Consider the following 17,405-nt stretch of genomic DNA (forward strand, 5'->3'; position numbering starts at 1 on the left):
GAACCCATCAGTATGTTCGGGAAGGCAGTGTTTCGTGAATGTGTCAAGTGTCTCTGGCTGGGATAGAAGAGGCTGGGGTACCCAGAACGTAAGACCCTGCAGTGCGTGGTCAGCTGTGCCCACTGTGGAGTCTGCAGCTGAGGGCGGGCGGAGTGAGGAACAACGCACAGGACGCTCAGCTCTGCCCTGTGACACTGCGAACAAGGACAGAGGAGTAGGCTGTTTGCTGCCACCAAGCCACCTCCCACCAGGTCTGCTTGAAATCCAGGACTCTAGATGTGTGACGAGTGTACTAGCTACGCCAAGCAAACAGCCTGATCCTGGGGACCCAGCTCTAAACATCAAATGAGAACCAAATTCCTACACTGAAACTCTCGAGGGGATTTCATATATGGCTTTCAGTGACTAGAACAACTTCTAAAATCATGACAAAAGAAGCAGGATGTGGCGGCGCAAACCTACAGTTCCAGTTCTTGGGAGATGGAGGTAGGAGGTCAGCCTGGGCTGTAGAAAACCAAGACTCACAAACAAAACAAAACAAAAACCTGAAACAACAGCAGAAAGGACACGCTGGCTTTAAAACAGTAAAAACAAATGCCACCTGCAACTGTCCTGTGAGGATTATGTGATGGGTAGGACAGCGAGCCCCGGGGTGCTAAGTCCAGTGGGAGCATTTCTCACAATCCTGCTGAGGCCTTCTTTCTGGGCCTGAGTCGCAGGAGCATGCAGGGCAAAGAGGGCTTTACTTACAGAGCAGCAGGAAGAGGTACGGTGCTGTGGTGCACAACAAGGAGAGTGGGCCTGAACCCTACAAAGCGGAAGCTGGGTCACCAAGCCCCTGCAGCCCCACAATCAGGTGGCTTTCCCAGCTCCTCCTCAGAGAAGGGGAGCTCGGTGGTGAGGTGGATGGCAGAGGCAATCCAGCCTGTATGGAAGCGGCCTAAATATGAATCCTGCTGGGGATTTTAGGGGTAAACCACCTGAGAGCAGACTCCCTGGTCCAGGAGCAGGCAATGGAAGGAGGATGGAGGATAGAGACAGGGAAAGCCAGGGTGAGAATCATGGCAGGAGAGACTAGAGACGACACACCCAGTGTGCTCCAGTTTGAATGCTACCCATAAATAATACACTAATGTACTGTTGGTGACAGCCAAACATGTCAAGAAACAAAATGAGAAGTAGTAATAAGTGCTATTTGGACTTTTGGCCCAGGATACCAGGCAAGCTGGTTTCTCCTTCCACGATGCCAAAGGCCCTGCCAGCCTACAAGGAAGCAGGTTTTGCTGCTGCTGCTGCTGCTGCTTTGGCAAACGGAGGTGTATTACAGGACTGGCAGGCAGCTGTACCCGCAGTGCTTCGCTCGTTCTCACACCTGAACACCTGCCTGCTCCCGACGCAGCTCCCGGGGGGTTACCTGTCTGATCCTCCAGTAGGTAATACTGTTTCATGAGCTGCCAGTGGGCCTGCAGAGCCTTGGCAGTACGGGCCAGGTAGAAGGCATCAGGGTGTCTGTGCAGCAAGTCCTGGAAGGTTTCCAAGGTGGGCTGGCTGGTCTGGAGATGAGAGGTACTCTCTTCATGCCTGGGTTTCTCATTCCTACACCATCCCTGTCCCCAGGCCCTCCCAAGGAACTAGAAAAGGCAACAGTCACCCAGGCATGGTTTCTCTCAAGTCCCATCACAAAGGCCCCTCCACAGATGTGTGGTCTGCATGTGTGCGCAGACCACAGACGGGGCAGATAGGACTCCACACTGGTGGTTTCCCATTGGTCCAGCCTGTACCCCACCCACTTACCGATCCTACTTTGCTCAGCAGCTGCTCCTCAGCCTTGCTGAACAGGGCCTTGCTCTGAATGGCTGCAATGGCTTCTGGGTGTAACTGCCTCATGGCCTGGCAAGCCAGTCTGCACGTGGGAAGAAATGAAGGACAAAACTGAAAAGGAAGAAGTCAAATAATCTGGGGTTCTTACTCCCCCCAAACCTATAAGCCTTTGGAATGTAGAGATTCTGAGCCTGAAGGTCTGTGGTAGAAATAACCTGAGGCCTAACAGGCAACTCAGGAACGAAAACCATTCTCTCTAACTCCAGCCTGCAGGGCTGCTCAAGCTGCAAGGCCAGCCGGGTCTACAGGGTAAGCTCTACGTCAGCCAGCCACACAGTCAGACCGCAGCTCCAAATAAGCAAACTAGAGGCCTGCTTCCCGGACACCCTGGGACCAGTGGCAACTCTCTTTCCAGCCCTTCCTCATTAACCACTGCCCACTGCCTCTTCTTTCCAAGCTGAGGCCAAGCCGTTTTCTGCTCTCTCGGGACTGTGGCTGCAGCTTGAGTAGGTGAGGGCTGTGGGGGAGTAAGATGGCTGCGCAGATTCAAACAAGCTTTGAGGACACTGAATTAGTAACTGAGGAGGAGTATGGTATGTATGTACAGGAGCTTACTTGAAACTCTGCTAAAACTAGAATGGTCTGAGGCTTTTAATTCAGTGTGTCTGTCTGTCTGTCTCTCATTTGTTTTCGAGACACAGTTTATCTATGTAGCCCTGGCTGTCCTAGACATCACTGTGTAGAGCAGGCTAGCCTCCAACTCAGCCAGCCAACTGCCTCTGCCTCGTGAGTACTGGGAGGTCAGTTCCCTCTTCGTATAAGGACTTGTGAGACCAGTGTGGGCAAGTTCAGAGGTGACCCAAGGCACACACTGGTGGAGTTGAGGCTCCTGGCATTTGTAGGCATTTACTTCCTATGCCAGGATGCTTCTGACCTCTGTCTGGGGCTGTAAGTTAGAGAAAGGAGATGCTCTATAATGCCCAGCAAGTCCCCAAGGTTACCCCGGAGGATACAAGGCCCCACAGCCCTGCCTCCCAAGGCCCTCCTTTGGACCCTGGTTGAATGTGACCCTCCTATACCTAGTTCCAAATTTGGGGGGCCCCAGCACCTCCCCTCTACTGAAGCCAGCCCACTCACTTGGAGATGACGGGGTCGTAGAGCAGGGCGTACCAGCGCTCCTGAACTTCCCGAAGGGTGAAGCGGCAGCTGAACTTCACACCCAGGTGGACAGATGTCAGGTCGTTAGTCTGCAAGACCCACACTGGTTTGCTCCAGCCCAGCACCGGGAAGAATCCTTCCCTCAGAAGCCAAGGGGCCCTTCTAAGCTAGTATGGGGCTAGGCTAGTGTGATGGAAGGTAGGGAGAAGGGAGCCCCAGTCCCATGGTGGGCACCTGTAGCACAGCATTGATGAGGAGGAGGTCATCTGCAGGCTTCCATCGGCCCAGATCCTTGGTCACCTGAAGTGGCTGTTTGCTTTTCTTCACACGCTTGGTAAGTCCAGGGGTTGGGGCAGGGCTGGGTGGGACAGGAGTACTGGGAGCCTTGGATACCTGGGTATAGGACAGACCACAATGAACGCAAAGCTGGTATCAGAAAAGCTGGGGCTTCAGACCTACTGCTTCATACACTGTGACAGCTGCAGGCTCCGACAACACCAGGGAGCCAAGCCGAGAGCTGAGCTTTCTAGTGCCCACCCCCACCAAAGTACTTCTACATCATTCCTGAGCAGATGGGGTCTTCTCTGCTTGTGGTACCCTCAACCCCAGAGTGGAGGGTGGGTGGGGAGTATACCAGGAAACTACTCTTGCTGCTGCACTGTCTGGGGCCAGAGCAATGCCACCTGGGGGTTATTTTTACACCCTGCAATGCTGGGAACAAGCTGTCTGCTCCCAGAATAGATACGAGCTCCCTGCCTCCCACACCGAATGCCATACAGGATGCACTGGCAAGCAAGGGATGCAGCAAGGAAGGAACAGGAAGAGACAGGGGGAGGGGTCTAGAGCGAGGCTGGGCAGTGCGGCCCCGACAGCTCGTCCAACTGCCCAGTACTGTACCTTCTTCTTCTCACTAGACGAGGGCTCGCTCCCCGAGCAGCGGCCCGACTCCACGCTGCCGGCCCCCTTCACCCGGGTGGAGGACTTGGCCAGGCTGCTCTCTACCAGTTCATCATCAAACTTCTTCCTCTTGATGAACCTGCAGGAAGTCCTGCACTGTTAGCCATGTACTGCACCCGGCTTCCACAGAGCAGGCTCCCCTTGGGAACTGTCTAGCAGGGTCTGGCTCAGTGGACATGGAAAAGTCAAGTTCTAGTCCTCTGAGGTGACAAGAGACTTAAATCCTCCTTCCCCATCCCCAGTGTCATATGGAGGGACCAGCAGGGAAAGGAAATTAAAGCGCCAGGCAGAAACAGAAGGCCATTTCCAACAAAGGCTAAGGCAGACAGCCTAATCCCACAAGCTTCCTCTCCCAGGCATTCTGAGCCCACACTACCTGGAGGAGCTTCTCCGTTTAGGGATAGTACCCAGGGCCTGGGAGGAAGCTCGTTTCTGTCCTGCCAGTGACTCCTCATCCTCTGAGCGGCTGGCAGTGCCTGACGCCATCAGGGATGAATCTAACAGCCCCTGTGAATCTAGAAAAAGAGAAACGGTGAACTCAGGCTTCCGAGTGCCCTCCGTACATGGACCCCATCTTTCAGCCCCTTCAGCCCTTTCCCGGCCTCCTTGAGGCTCGAGGTCTTTAAGGCGGGTGGGCATTCCTTGGCCATTCATCTGGGCTCAGAGCTGGCCCAGACCTTCCATGCTGGGCAGTTTTCCCGGTGCCTCGTGTCATGCCGTGCGGCACATGGTGCTCAGGTCAGACTGGTGAGGCTCTGGGCATAACTGCTCCCTCTGCCATCAAATGCAGCTTGCCAGAGAGTCACTTGTGGCTCTGCCGAGAGGTACATGGGTGGTGCTGGCCCAGGGGGAGGTGGCAATGTCCAGCCAGGACTGAGAGACACTCGTGCAAGGCACAGGGTACAATCAGTGGCTGCTGGTGCCTGAGAGCTCGGGGAGCTGGCCCAGCCTCATACTACCTTTGTCCATCCTCTCACAGTCCCAAAGCCACTGGTTCCACACCACACGGCGAGGAGGAAGGGTCCCACAGGCTCATCCAAGGGTTCTGACCAAGTGAGCTGGGATGCTGAGAAGAGAGTCTGCAAAGGAGAAATAAGGCTCCCTCAGGCTCAGGCTTCCAACAGGCCAAACCTACTTACCAATTCCTTACTGGTGCTCATGCACCCTGTCTAAGGTAGGAAGGACAGAGGGAGTGGGGAGAGGCAAAAGCTCTATTCTCAATTGCCCCTAACAATCAGTAGCTATTGCATGGTTGGATGGGGCCCACCTTTAATCCCAGTGTGTGGAGGCAGAGGCAGGCGGATCTCTGTTGACTTTAAGGCCAGCCTGGTTTACACAGCAAGCCAGACTATTTATTGAGTTCCTGCTCCAAACAACAAAACCAAAAAGTGTGATAAAAGATGTGGAAAAAGACGTACCAGGCTCAGAGACCTCTCTTGATTTTACCAGTAAATTCTAAATTAAGCATTTGGAACGTTAACTAGAAAGGGTCAAGGGATTCTTGGCTCATTTCTTTCCTTCAGCTGCATACTCAAATCAGTGACACCAATCTGTCTCCCAGGCCACAAGGTAGACAGAATTCCAGTGTATCGCTAACCACTTTGCTTTCCTTCCATTTGCAGCTTTTACTTAAGTGGGTGGTTCCTTCAGGAGATTAAAAAGTGGTTTGCCCTGGGTTCAGTCCCCAGCTCCGAAAAAAAGAACCAAAAAAAAAAAAAAAAAAAAGTCGTTTGGGAACTGTGTGAATATCCACAGCCTTGGCAGTCACGCTAGAACCCACGGAAAACCCAGGTACTGGATTTCCAGAAGGGCTGTGAGCAGGCGCCGCCCCTCTCGACCCGGGTGTCTCTTAGAGCAAAGTTCTGGCTCTGCCCGCAAGGACGCTCCACGCCCAGCTCCGTAGGTTGCGGCTGGGAAACGTGGGTACCACAGAAGAGGGTGAAGGTGCCCAGTCCCATGAGCAACTAAGGCAAAGTGTTTGCCCTCCTTCCCATCCCTCCTCCCGCCAGAGCACACACAAGGTGAGGAACAGTTTAGGTCTGTTTCAGGGACTCTGGGGAGGAGTGGCAATTTAGTCAGCTCTTCAACTTATACTACTGCACCGATGTCGCGATCTGGCTTTGAGCCCCGCCACAGGCTGGTGGGAGCGAACCAGGACCAACTCCAAGACAAATCTCACCCCACCTCCAGCATGCCACCTTTGCGCATGCGTAACACCGCAGGCCAGGTTCTAGCCGATCGGATTTACGCATGCGCAGATTTTTCGGGGCGATACCGGGGCGGAGCCCCAAATCTTGTTGGGGGTTGTGCCCCGCGGCACATTGGGAAACTCCACTTCACCCCCAAGTCTACTCAGAACACTAGGAGACGAACCGCGGGATCTCACCATTCCTAGGCTGCCAGCTTCAACAATTTCTCCGCGGCGACGGCAGGAGCCGCAGGGCCAAAGCCGGCTTCCGTGAGACGCATCTACTTCCGGGTTGCGAACGAAGGGTTGGACGATCTATTCCGGTTCGTCCTGGACGCGTAAGTGAAAGAGGCGTGGCTGCGCGCCCTAGTGGAAACCATTTTGCGGGGAGCCGGAAATGAAACTTTGCCCGGTTGGCAAAAGCGCATAGGGAGGCACTAGGCAGTAGTTAATTATGGGAACCGCGGAGGTTTCCCGGTTGGAAAAAGCAGCGGGAGGGAGGGGCTTGTGTGACACAACCCAGGCGACGCTGGGAGAGGCGGGACCGCCTAGGAGCTGGAGTTTAATTAGGACTAAGCTTGGTTGGTCTCCCAGGACCAAATTTTGTATTGTTTTATCTGCCAGTTTTTAGATACGGTATTCTGTAAGACCGTTTGCTAAGCACACGACTGGAAGAGAGCTTGGTCTAACTGGGGGGGGGGGGGATGTGTCGCCAGTATGATCCCGAAGATTCATGTCTAAGGAGGAGATGCAGGATGGTGGCCGCGTTCCTAAGGAAACACTCCGAGGAGCGGCGCCAGTCGATTACGTCAGATGGGCTCCATCTAGACTGCTGGGGGCAGTCATAGGTGGCCAGGAAACCAACCGAATCCTTTTCAGAGGACGGTGTTCCCTGAGGGAACTATTGTGAAAGAAAGAACTAGTTCCCAGAGAGCAGAAACATCCGGGCTTAGGGTCTGTGAGAGGCCTGGGAAAGCTGGGGAGACCGAACTCTAAGAGTTGTTTGTTTCATGCCTTCTCTGAGGGGCACAAAAGTGTAGCAGCTCTGTCAGGAGTAGCTCCCTGGAAGAGCGTTTGTCTAGCGTGACTGACATCCTGAACTTAAGTGTCCAGTGGACAATTTGCTCATCCTGACCCTGACAGTTTTATGATTAACCCTCAGTTTCAAGTCTTCGCTTAATATACTGTTACGGACTTATTTAACGAGTATGTATTTGCTTTATCTCTCCCAAAACAACGTTTTCTGGTATACAGTGTGATTGGTAGATTTTTGTCAGACTGGCACTAGCTAGGATCCTGGAGCTCAGTTGAGAAAATGCCTCCACCAGATTGGTCGGTAAGGCAAGTCTTGCGGTGCATTTTCTTGATTGGATAGATGTGGGAGGGCTAAGCCTACTGTGGGCGGTACTACCTACGGGCAGGTGGTTCTCTTTTGTAAATGAAGGCAGGGTAAGGAAGCTGGGTGGAGTTTGTCCTTCTTGGCTTCTGAATCCAGTGCCCGGCTTGAGGTTCCTGCCCAACTTTCCTTGGTAATAGAGTGTGACTTGAAAGTTGTGAGATGAAATAGACCCTTTCCTTCCCAAGTCGCCTTTAGTTGTCTTTTAATCACAGCAATTAAAAGCAAACTAGGACACCGTCTGGTGGGTTGTGCTAAATATAGTGCGGCTTAGTATCTAGATGAGAATTGGGCGCTCTTCTCTAAAGAGGTAATTTGTTTTAGAAGTAGGAATGAAATACTTGGTGCGTGCCAGGCAAGCTCTGTACCACCGAGTCACAGCAGCAGCTCTAACAAGGGATCAGTTTGGTAAAGAGCTGGATTAGCATGGTTCAATGTTCGTTAGATGTTTTTCTCCTCACAAAGGCAACTTAAGGAATAAAGGGGTTATTTTAGCTCACAGGCTTTTCTGGGAGGTGTAGGGGGTACGAACATCATGGCAGGAAAGGCGTGGTGGTTCACACTGTGTCCAGAGCTTGGGAGTGCAGAGAATGAAGTATTGGTGTTTTGCCTCCTTTCTCCTTCCTGTCCCATCTGTAGCCCTAGCCCTAGGTCTTCCCATCCCAGTTAAACCTCCAGAAACAGCTTCACAGACACACCCAGAGTTTTGTCTTGTAGGTGACTCTAAATGAGGTTAAATGGACAAGACCACACCCCCACCCTGACTCCCACGCATATCACTTTTTGTTGGTGCCTATCAGTTGCTGGTGCCACTGGAGCGCTATTGGATACATCACCGTTCTTTCTTGGTTTGGATTTTGAGGCAAAGTTTCTCTATGTAGTTTGTCTGTCCTGTAATTTGTTATGTAGGCCCTGAACCCACAGCTCCCATCTCCTTCTGCCTCCCAAGTGTCACCACACCCAGCTATTAGGCTTCAGAGACAGGGTCTCATGTAGCCCAGGCTGGTCTCAAACTAGAGGTATCAAAAGGTTGACCTTGAACTTCTCATCCTCCTGCCTCCTCCCCAGTGCTAGGATTACAGCCGTGTGCCCTTATCCCTGGTTTTGTGTGGTGCTGGGTATCAAACATGAGTTTGATGCATGGTGTAAACATGCATGGCTTGTGCGTGCTGTATAAACACTTCACCAACTGAGCTGTCCCCAACCCTGAATCGTCACTTTAAATCATAACATTCCCTAAGGTCTCATGTTAATTCTCTAGACTAGATGTGAGATTTGTCACTGAATATAAATGGTGTGGTGGGGTAGAGGAGGGCAGAGTGGAAGCCCTCAGGACTACAGAGTCTGCCACTCTTCCAGGAAATCTATGTGACCCCATAGCCATCGGGATGAACTGATTCTTGGTTACCATGTCTTTCAATTCATCCGCATTAAACTTGGAAAAGCCCCACTTCTTTGAGGTGTGGATCTTCTAGAAGCCAGGGAACTCAAACTTACCTCTAGGCAAGGCCTTAACCACGTTCCTCCTTGTGAAGGAGGAACCCAGGGCCTGCGCTTGCTAGGCAAGCACTCTACCACTGAGCTAAATCCCCAACCCCAGCCTTCTATTCTTTATACCCTAATATATTGGGAATACAAATGAATAAGAACAATTTTAATTTGATTGTTACTAGGGGTGGGGAAGCTTAAACTGTTGTTCAAAGATGAGAGTATCAGCCTGATGCGCACAGCACTGGAGGCACTCAGAGGTTGCTAGGGTCATTGTCTGGAGAGGGGTATGCGTGTGTAATGCATGCAAGGGGAGCAATTTTGCTGCTACATGCATTAGTACACACACACACATGCATGTAAATAGGAAGGCATGCGTGCGTCATGAAAAACAAACAAAGTTCCAGGAGAAGCCGACCTGTATGTAAGTCGTTCTTCAGCTGCAAGGTCCTAAGGGGGAGAACCAAGAGATGAGTAGACAGAGAGGACAGGAAACATGGACTCGGGAGGCTTTGCACAAGTTGTGTCTTAGGCCACGCAGAAAACTATCATATACTGTGACCAAGTCAGTAGGAGGCTACTCAGGCATTGTTGCATAAAGGGACACAGGATGTCTGGCAGACTGAGCACTGGGAAGGAGAACCTTTGCTCCTTAGGGGAGAAGAGTAGGGTTTTCAGGACCCACAAGGCCTTGCCAAGCACATTTCTGGTTTTGCACAAGGAACTTCTGTTATCTCTCCATATATCCGGGCTTGGGGAGGGCCTTGGATCAGTCTGGCTCTCCACACTAAGGGATCACTCTCGTATGCTTTCACTTCCCTTCTCGAAAGTCTACACCCCACCCTGTGCTCCTCCCCTGCATCTGCTTAGCTCTCAGGACGGTCATTGGCTCTGGCTCTTCTGTTCTTCAGTGCTAAAGGACACGCTTAATATCTGTGGAGTAATCACCTGTAATTACTACAAAGGAATAGCCCGTGGGAGGCCCAGAGCTGCGTGGGAACAGAAACAAAGAACTCTGAGTTAGATGGTTCAGTTTGGGGCACCTGGGAGGTATCGCATTCAAGAGGCAGCCATGCGGGGGCTGGGGATTTAGCTCAGTGGTAGAGCGCTTACCTAGGAAGCGCAAGGCCCTGGGTTCGGTCCCCAGCTCCGAAAAAAGAACCAAAAAAAAAAAAAAAAAAAAAAAAAAAAGAGGCAGCCATGCTAGTTTCATTAGGAAAGAGGCCTGGAGATAGACACAGAAAGTCAGCATCTTGTCGAGGCAGACGTGAACCCCGGGGAGGAGAGTAGACATAGATACAAAGAAGAAGGGCCAGGACCAGTGCCCAGGACCCTCCAGTATTAGTGATAAAGTGGAGATGTGGAGCCTGGGAAGATACAGAGGATATAAATGAAAAGAAAAAGCTAGCAATGACTCCAACTGTTCAGCTCAGTCAACCACTGTGGTGAATAGTCTCATAGCCCAGCACTCTCTTCCCCTGGTGTGACCATAACTTACAGTGGGAGCCATGTTCATGGGTTCTTTTGAATCTTGGCTTAGTTTTATTTTTTGTTTGTTTCTTTTAAGATTTATTTATTATATATAAGTACACTGTTGCTGTCTTCAGACACACCAGAAGAAGGCATCAGATCTCATTACAGATGATTGTGAGCCACCATGTGGTTGCTGGGATTTGAACTCAGGACCTCTGGAAGAGCAGTCAGTGCTCTTAACCACTGAGCCATCTCTCCACCCCACCCCCCTCCTTTTAAGACAGGATCTCTCTATGTAGTCCTGCCTGTCTTGGAGCTCACTATGTAGATCAGTTTGGGGTCCTCTGCCTCCCAAGTGCCAGGATTAAAGGCATGGGCTACCACACCTGGAATTTGGTTTGATTTTGTAAAATATTTGTTTTTATTATTTTTTCTCTATCTGTCTCTTTGTCTTGCTTTCTTTGTACACGTGCACAAATGTACATACATGCGCACACATACTCATGCATGCTCACCCATGCCCATGGATACATGCCCAGCCACTGTGTCATACATATCATGCATGGACATGCATGGAGGCTAGTTCTCCTCTCCTTCCATCATGAGACTCCCAGGATTTGAACTCAAGATCATCAGGGTTGACAGCAGCATTCACCCTTACCTGCTGGCGCGTCTCACTGACCTACAAATAACTCTAATTTTTAAAATTAGAATTTAAAATTGTATTTATTTGTGTGTGTGTGTGTGCGTGTGTCTGTCTGTCTGTCTGTCTGTATGGGTGTACACATATCATGAGAAATATGTGGATGTCAGAGGCTAGCTTGTGAGAATTAACTCTCTTTTCCCTCTAGATAGGCAGATTGGGATTGAACTCCAGTGGCCAGGCTTGGCAGCCTATGGCTTTACCCACTGAGCCATTTCACTGGCCCCAGAGTTAGTTTCTTGAAACATGACTAAATTTACACATCTCAGTCCAAAGTTCACAATTATATTTAAAAAAAATAGACCATCCCATTAAAGTGAGATGTGTGGCAAAGTTTGCTCCTGTAGCTATTCGTGTTTAAAGTATTTAAGTATATAAGTTTATAAGTATTAAAGCCTACATGGTTATAGAAGAGGAAAGAATGAGATATGAAAAGTAAAGAATTGGGTTGGGGATTTAGCTCAGTGGTAGAGCGCTTGCCTATCAGGCGCAAGGCCCTGGGTTCGGTCCCCAGCTCCGAAAAATAGAAAAAAAAAAAAAAAAAAGAAAAGTAAAGAATTAAAATATTTAGGATAGCATTTTTCCTCTTTAGGTTTCCGACCACTTGACACAAGGCAGAATTATTTAGGAAGAAGAGGTTCAACTGAGAAAACTCCTCCATCAGATTGGCCAGTGAGCAGGTATGCGAGTATTTTCCTCACTGATAGCTGCTACGGGGAGGGCCCCGCCCACAGCGGGGAGGGCCATACCTAGGCAGTTGTCCTGGGTGTATGAAAAAGCAGGCTAAGCAAGCCAGGAAGGGCAAGCCGGGAAGCAGTACTCCTGCACTGCCCTGCTTCAGTTTCTGCCTCCAGATTCCTGCTTTGATCTCCTGCCCGACTTCCCCTGAGGATGGACTTGTAATCCAAATAAACTATCCACCCTGATGTGCTTTTGATGACCCTCTTCATCATCGCAATAGAAAACAAACTGAGACATAGCTCATTTGGGAAGTCAAAGAGCATCAACTGAAAAGTTAATACAAATAAGGCGTGGTTTACACTTGGTGCCAGTGTGTGTGTTGTGCACACGCGCGCGCGTGTGCACAAGCACATGGAAATCAACTCAGATCATCAGGCTTGATGCTCTGAGCATAACAGACATGAGATAATGCACTCTGTAAAATGTACCCTTTAAAGAGTATAAAGGAAATAAAATATGCAGCATTCCATTGAAATGACAAAGCAGATAAAATCGTAGCAATCTAAATATAAATATGTTAGATCTAGGTACTTAACATTAAACGTGCTAGCAAAGGACACCAAAGGAAGCTTGGGTAACTAGAAAGGCATAGTATATCTCGAAGTAGAAAGACTTGGTATCATAAAGATGTCAGCTCTCCATAAATTAATCTATAAATTTAATATGGTCTAATAAAAATACCAATAGACTACATAACCCGAATATAAAGTTCACGTGTAAATTTATGCCGATTTAAACAGCAGCAGCAACAACAGGCCAACCAGGAGCATTTTGAAAGGGAAGGTTAATGAGGGGGAGGAAGCTCTCCCACGCAGCACAGTGAACTCTAGAGGATGCCAGTGCACGCATAAACGGTTCCATCAAGAGAACAGAATGGTCCAGAAATAGACCCAAGACATTAAAAAATGTAGTATATTATAAAGATAGCATTGTCTGTCAGCAGGGAAAGGATGGATTATTCAGTAAGTGCTATTGAGACAACTGGGTAGCCACCTGGAAAAAAATAATGTGGCGCCTCTGCCTCAGTCCTCACACTAAATCACATCCACAGGAATCAATTGCACTTAAATAAGTACAAAAGAGTGAAATTACAAACTTACAGTACCAGAGCAGAGAAAGTACTTCTCACGTGATACAGGATTTCTCAAAGCATTGGAAAGACAAATTCTGTCAACAGAAAAATCTATAATTCCTGCAGAGCGAAAGCACACCATAAACAAGGACAAATGGGGAACCAAGGGAGTATCCGCAGCTCCTATGACAGGCAGAGGAACTCGTTTGCTTTATGCATACAAAATCTTTTCAAATCGATATGGAGAGGAGCACAAATCCTATATGTGGATTGTTGACAGAAAAAGAAAGATAAATGGCCTTTAGACATATTAAAAAATACTCAAGTCCCTCATAAGAAGATTGAAGCTACATTTACCTATGTTTCACCTATAAATTGGCAACAATTCCAAACGTTTGGGGGTGGGTCAAAGGGCAAATTGTCACTTGCTTGCTGGAATTACAGCTCCGCATGACTTTTGATCCAGCACCCCTGCACCCATGGAAGATAAACCATATAGAGAATGAAAGCATTGGTAGCGATAGAGAACACCCAGGCACATCACACCACAGGGCCAATCAGCCGTACAGAACGTCCAGGTAGTGGAGTGCCATACAGCCCGGGAAGAGCTGGCACGAATGCTCTACACAGTGATCGAACATTTTCTTAAGGAAAGTAAGAGTTGGGCTGGAGAGACGGCTCAGTGGTTAAGAGCACCGACTGCTCTTCCAGAGGTCCTGAGTTCAATTCCCAGCAACCACATGGTGGCTCACAACCATCTGTAATGGGATCTGATGCCCTCTTCTGGTGTGTCTGAAGACAGATACAGGGTAATTATAGATAATAAATAAATGTTTAAAAAAAAAGTAAGAGTTATGAGTTTTTAAAGTGGAGATGTCCTATGACATCTACAGTATAGATGGATGTACAGTATAGTGTGGATTGTTTGCGATAGAATACAGTGTAAGTGACACCAACCTCTTGGAGAGATGGCTCAGCAGTTAAGGGCAATGGCAGCTCTTGGGGAGGACCCAGGTTTGATTCCCGGTACTCACACAGCAGTTCACAATTGTCTGTAACTCCAGTTCCAGGAGATCCAATGTCCTCTTCTGGCTTCCATGGGTCCCAGGCACACAGATGGTATACAGATGTGTATATACAGGCAAAACACTCATACACATAAATAATTTTAAAAAATTAAGGCTAGACCGCAATCGGAGGCCTAAGTTGGGACCCTCACCAAAGGGAAGACACGCGTGGTGTCTGACGGGGATAGATGGGATGTGGGATGCAGGGATGAGGTGCTCTCCACTGAGCACAGCACGGGAGGATACAAGCCTTGGCTAAGGTGGAAACATGGGCTCGGTTTGGATGAACCGAGTGAGGTACCAGTGGCCAGCGTCCGAGATGTTTGGTTGTGGGTTCGATTTCTTGCACCCACAGGGTGCTTTACAACCATTCATAGCTCCAGTTCCAGAGGATCCAGCGCCCTCTTCTGACCGCTGGGAGCACTGAGCATGCACATGCTACACACACACAAACACACACTGCACACACGAACATGCACATAAAACACACAAAAAGCAAAATGAATAAATCTAATAAATAAAATGTTTAAAAGAGGGGGATATCTAGTTGCATGTGTGCTGTACAGCTCTGTGGCTCGGGACAGAATTGGAGGTACATGGAGGAATCTCCTTCATCAACCTGACAATTTCAGCCTCAGGGCGAGGTCCAGTCATCTTGGGAGAGTCCTAGCCGTGCACTGTCCCCCCAGGAATGCAGGCAGCAGACAACAGTGGAGGGAAGCCAGGAGTGAGGGGAGGCTACAGGGAGAGTGGGAAGGTTTACTAGTCTGTCTCTTACTTGGCTGAAAGCCTTTGAAAATATCAAAGGCATTTTATTCTTCTTGATTTTTCCCTGTCTGTCCACCCACCCTTCAGTTAGCACGGGGGTCTGTCCGCCCACCACGCTCCCTGAGGAAGTTCTGTCTTTCTCTCCTCAACACTGCTCAAATCCCTTCAGGCGCTGCAGGCCTGTCCTGCCTGGCCCTTGCCTCACACCTCCACTTCACTTTGCTAAACTCCACAGCTGCCAAGGGCCGTTCTTCACCCCTGCCAGCCCTGCACAGCTTCCCACCCAGTCTCCGGAGCAGAGAGAGACATTGCCTTTCGGTGTTGTGATTATGAAAATCATCTCAGCACAACGCAGCCAGGAAGCCATTGCTAAATGAATGATTGGACAGACAGACAGATGGAAGGATGGGAGGATGGATGGATGGTGAGTTCTCAGGAGCCTCAGAACTTAGTTTTGTTTTTTTAACATTTCAGAACTTTGCTTACAACCATGACCCTGTGTTTGTGATAAAGTCATCGGAAGTGTTTTGTTCGTATTTATGTCCTCAGTCCTTGGTACAAAACATGACACCACAGGAGGTATTCAGAAAGTGATTAAGTAATCGGCCTGGAGCTGGATGTGGTGGTGCATCCCTTAATCCCAGCGCTCAGGAGGCAGAGGCAGGCAGATCACTGAGTTTTAGGCCTAGCCTGGCCTACAGAGCAGATTCCAAGCCATCTAGGCCTACACAGTGAGACCCTGTCTCAAAACAGTCTATCAAGCTGTAAATACAAAGTCATTTAATTTGATCTGCTTTCCAAGCAGAAGCAGGGCAGAGGCAAGACGGCAGATACAGCTCAAGCGTGAGGTCCCGAGGGAGGGGAAGAGCAGTCTATTCCTTCAGAGGAACTTGACTTGGTTTCTACTGTGTACATGGTCCCCTGGGCAGGGCGCCTAGTGCTAGGTGCTGAATGGATATTTGTTGAATAAGTGGATGAATGAATGAATGAGGGCATGGCATGTGTTTGGTGGAAGTCCATGGAAGGGCCTCCTGGCAGAATTCTTTTTTTTTTTTTTTTTTTTTGGTTCTTTTTTTCGGAGCTGGGGACCGAACCCAGGGCCTTGCGCTTCCTAGGCAAGCGCTCTACCACTGAGCTAAATCCCCAACCCGGCAGAATTCTTAAAAATAGTTGCTTAATTGATCCTCTGTAAGAACACATTTCTGTACTGCAGTGCAGAGGGCCCTATGGGGGTGGGTAGCCAGGCAAAGAGGAAACGGCCCGAGGAGAGAAGACTGACACTACTAATCGTCTCTAGGGTACAGAAGTTCCAGGATGGCCAGTAGCTTTTGTGTCTTCACTCTACCTTCCCCACTGCCCACCACACCTGGCCCAGCACCTTCCCAGATGGATCCCCAGGTACACCTTAAGCAATTCCTAAGCTTCCTGTAATGTGTCACCCTCCCCAGCCAGGCCCCTGAGCCTCTTAAACAAGCACCTTGCTGCCCCCTAGTGGCTTCTACAATAAAGGGCCTCTCCAGAGGGCACCTGAATCTTTGATTTTCCAATCCCAAGCCATTACTGACTGCCTCCTCTCTCAGGAAGCAGCCATAACCATTCCTCAGCTGAGTCCTGGCCACTGTGCCAGCTTTCCTCGGAGGTTCTAGGGCACTTAGCTTCAAGAGGGCCAAGCACCTCCATTCCAGTACTCAGAGGGAGAGGCAGAAGGATCAAGACTATCCTGGTGTACTTAGTGAGTCCTAGGCCAGCCAGGGATGCACAGTGAGACCCTGTTTCAAAGAAAAGAAGGATAAATGGAAGGAAAGAAGAAAAGAAGGGAGGGAGGGAGGGAGGGAGGAAGGAAGGAAGGAAGGAAGGAAGGATAGACTTGAACCAACAGGCCAATCCTACCCACGTTGAGGAATATTCAAGTTAGAGACTAGTGTAGCATACCCAGTTTCCTCTGTGCCTTCTTCCAACTGTAAGTGCTGTCTTTGTGGGTGGTGAGGAAAGCAGCCAGATCCTTACAGCACACAGCATGAGAGGAAGGCTGGCGTCTGAGGAGAACTAGAGGGCCTCTCAGGACACTAGCCACTGCTGTGGCCATTTGCGGCAGTGTAAATAGAGGAGAGGGCTGGGAAGACAGGGTGGGGGTGAGGCAGGTCGGGTGAGGGCAGGCAGGTGCCCAGGACAGAGGTATTAACTAAAGCAGACACATGGCCGCTGGTGCTGGCCCTCTGATCCCCCATGGTCGAGATCTAGAACCTCCATATATACATTGCTTCTGCTGTTGTAGCCAAGGATGACCACAAACTCCTGGTCCTCCTGTAACTGCCTTCTGGGTGCTGGGAACACGAGCATGTGCCACCATGCCTTCTGTTCTTAACTTCTGAGCCGTCAGGCGAATCATCTGTTCATCAGATACTTGTTTGTAGTTGATTCAATGGATTCTCTAAGTGACTGTGCACCGGGGACTGCCACCATCACACCACCCGGCAGTTCTCTGATGGATGCTTGGCTAATTGTGGGATGGCCTTAAACCTAGTTTTAAAGATGAGTTGGGGTGTGTGGCCTTCAGCAATGAGACAGAAGAC

The 17,405-nt window shown here is 49.7% G+C and overlaps 1 protein-coding gene and 1 long non-coding RNA gene across 4 annotated transcripts in view; one reads left to right on the forward strand and one right to left on the reverse strand.

Moving 5' to 3' along the window:
* Mcrs1 (microspherule protein 1) overlaps positions 1–6,395 on the reverse strand; it is an 8,817-nt gene extending 2,422 nt beyond the window's left edge. The window contains 8 exon segments of the mRNA NM_001013106.1: positions 1,415–1,553; positions 1,795–1,903; positions 2,959–3,068; positions 3,214–3,372; positions 3,877–4,015; positions 4,313–4,451; positions 4,896–5,015; positions 6,323–6,395. Coding sequence (NP_001013124.1) covers positions 1,415–1,553; positions 1,795–1,903; positions 2,959–3,068; positions 3,214–3,372; positions 3,877–4,015; positions 4,313–4,451; positions 4,896–4,905 — 805 coding nt within the window. The 5' untranslated portion in view covers positions 4,906–5,015; positions 6,323–6,395.
* LOC148004979 (uncharacterized) lies at positions 6,191–16,356 on the forward strand. Of its 3 annotated transcripts, XR_015626011.1 has the most exons (4): positions 6,936–7,330; positions 11,777–11,864; positions 15,068–15,256; positions 16,130–16,356. It is a non-coding gene; the product is annotated as an uncharacterized LOC148004979 (long non-coding RNA). The 3 variants fall into 3 exon arrangements; XR_015626009.1 differs by lacking the exons at positions 6,936–7,330; positions 16,130–16,356 and adding an exon at positions 6,191–6,462 and having other exon boundaries at positions 15,068–15,368; XR_015626010.1 differs by lacking the exon at positions 16,130–16,356 and having other exon boundaries at positions 15,068–15,368.
* Positions 16,357–17,405: the final 1,049 nt, after the last annotated feature.

The sequence above is a fragment of the Rattus norvegicus genome, chromosome 7, assembly GCF_021556685.1.
Source record: "Rattus norvegicus strain SHRSP/BbbUtx chromosome 7, alternate assembly SHRSP_T2T, whole genome shotgun sequence".
Taxonomy (NCBI): domain Eukaryota; kingdom Metazoa; phylum Chordata; class Mammalia; order Rodentia; family Muridae; genus Rattus; species Rattus norvegicus.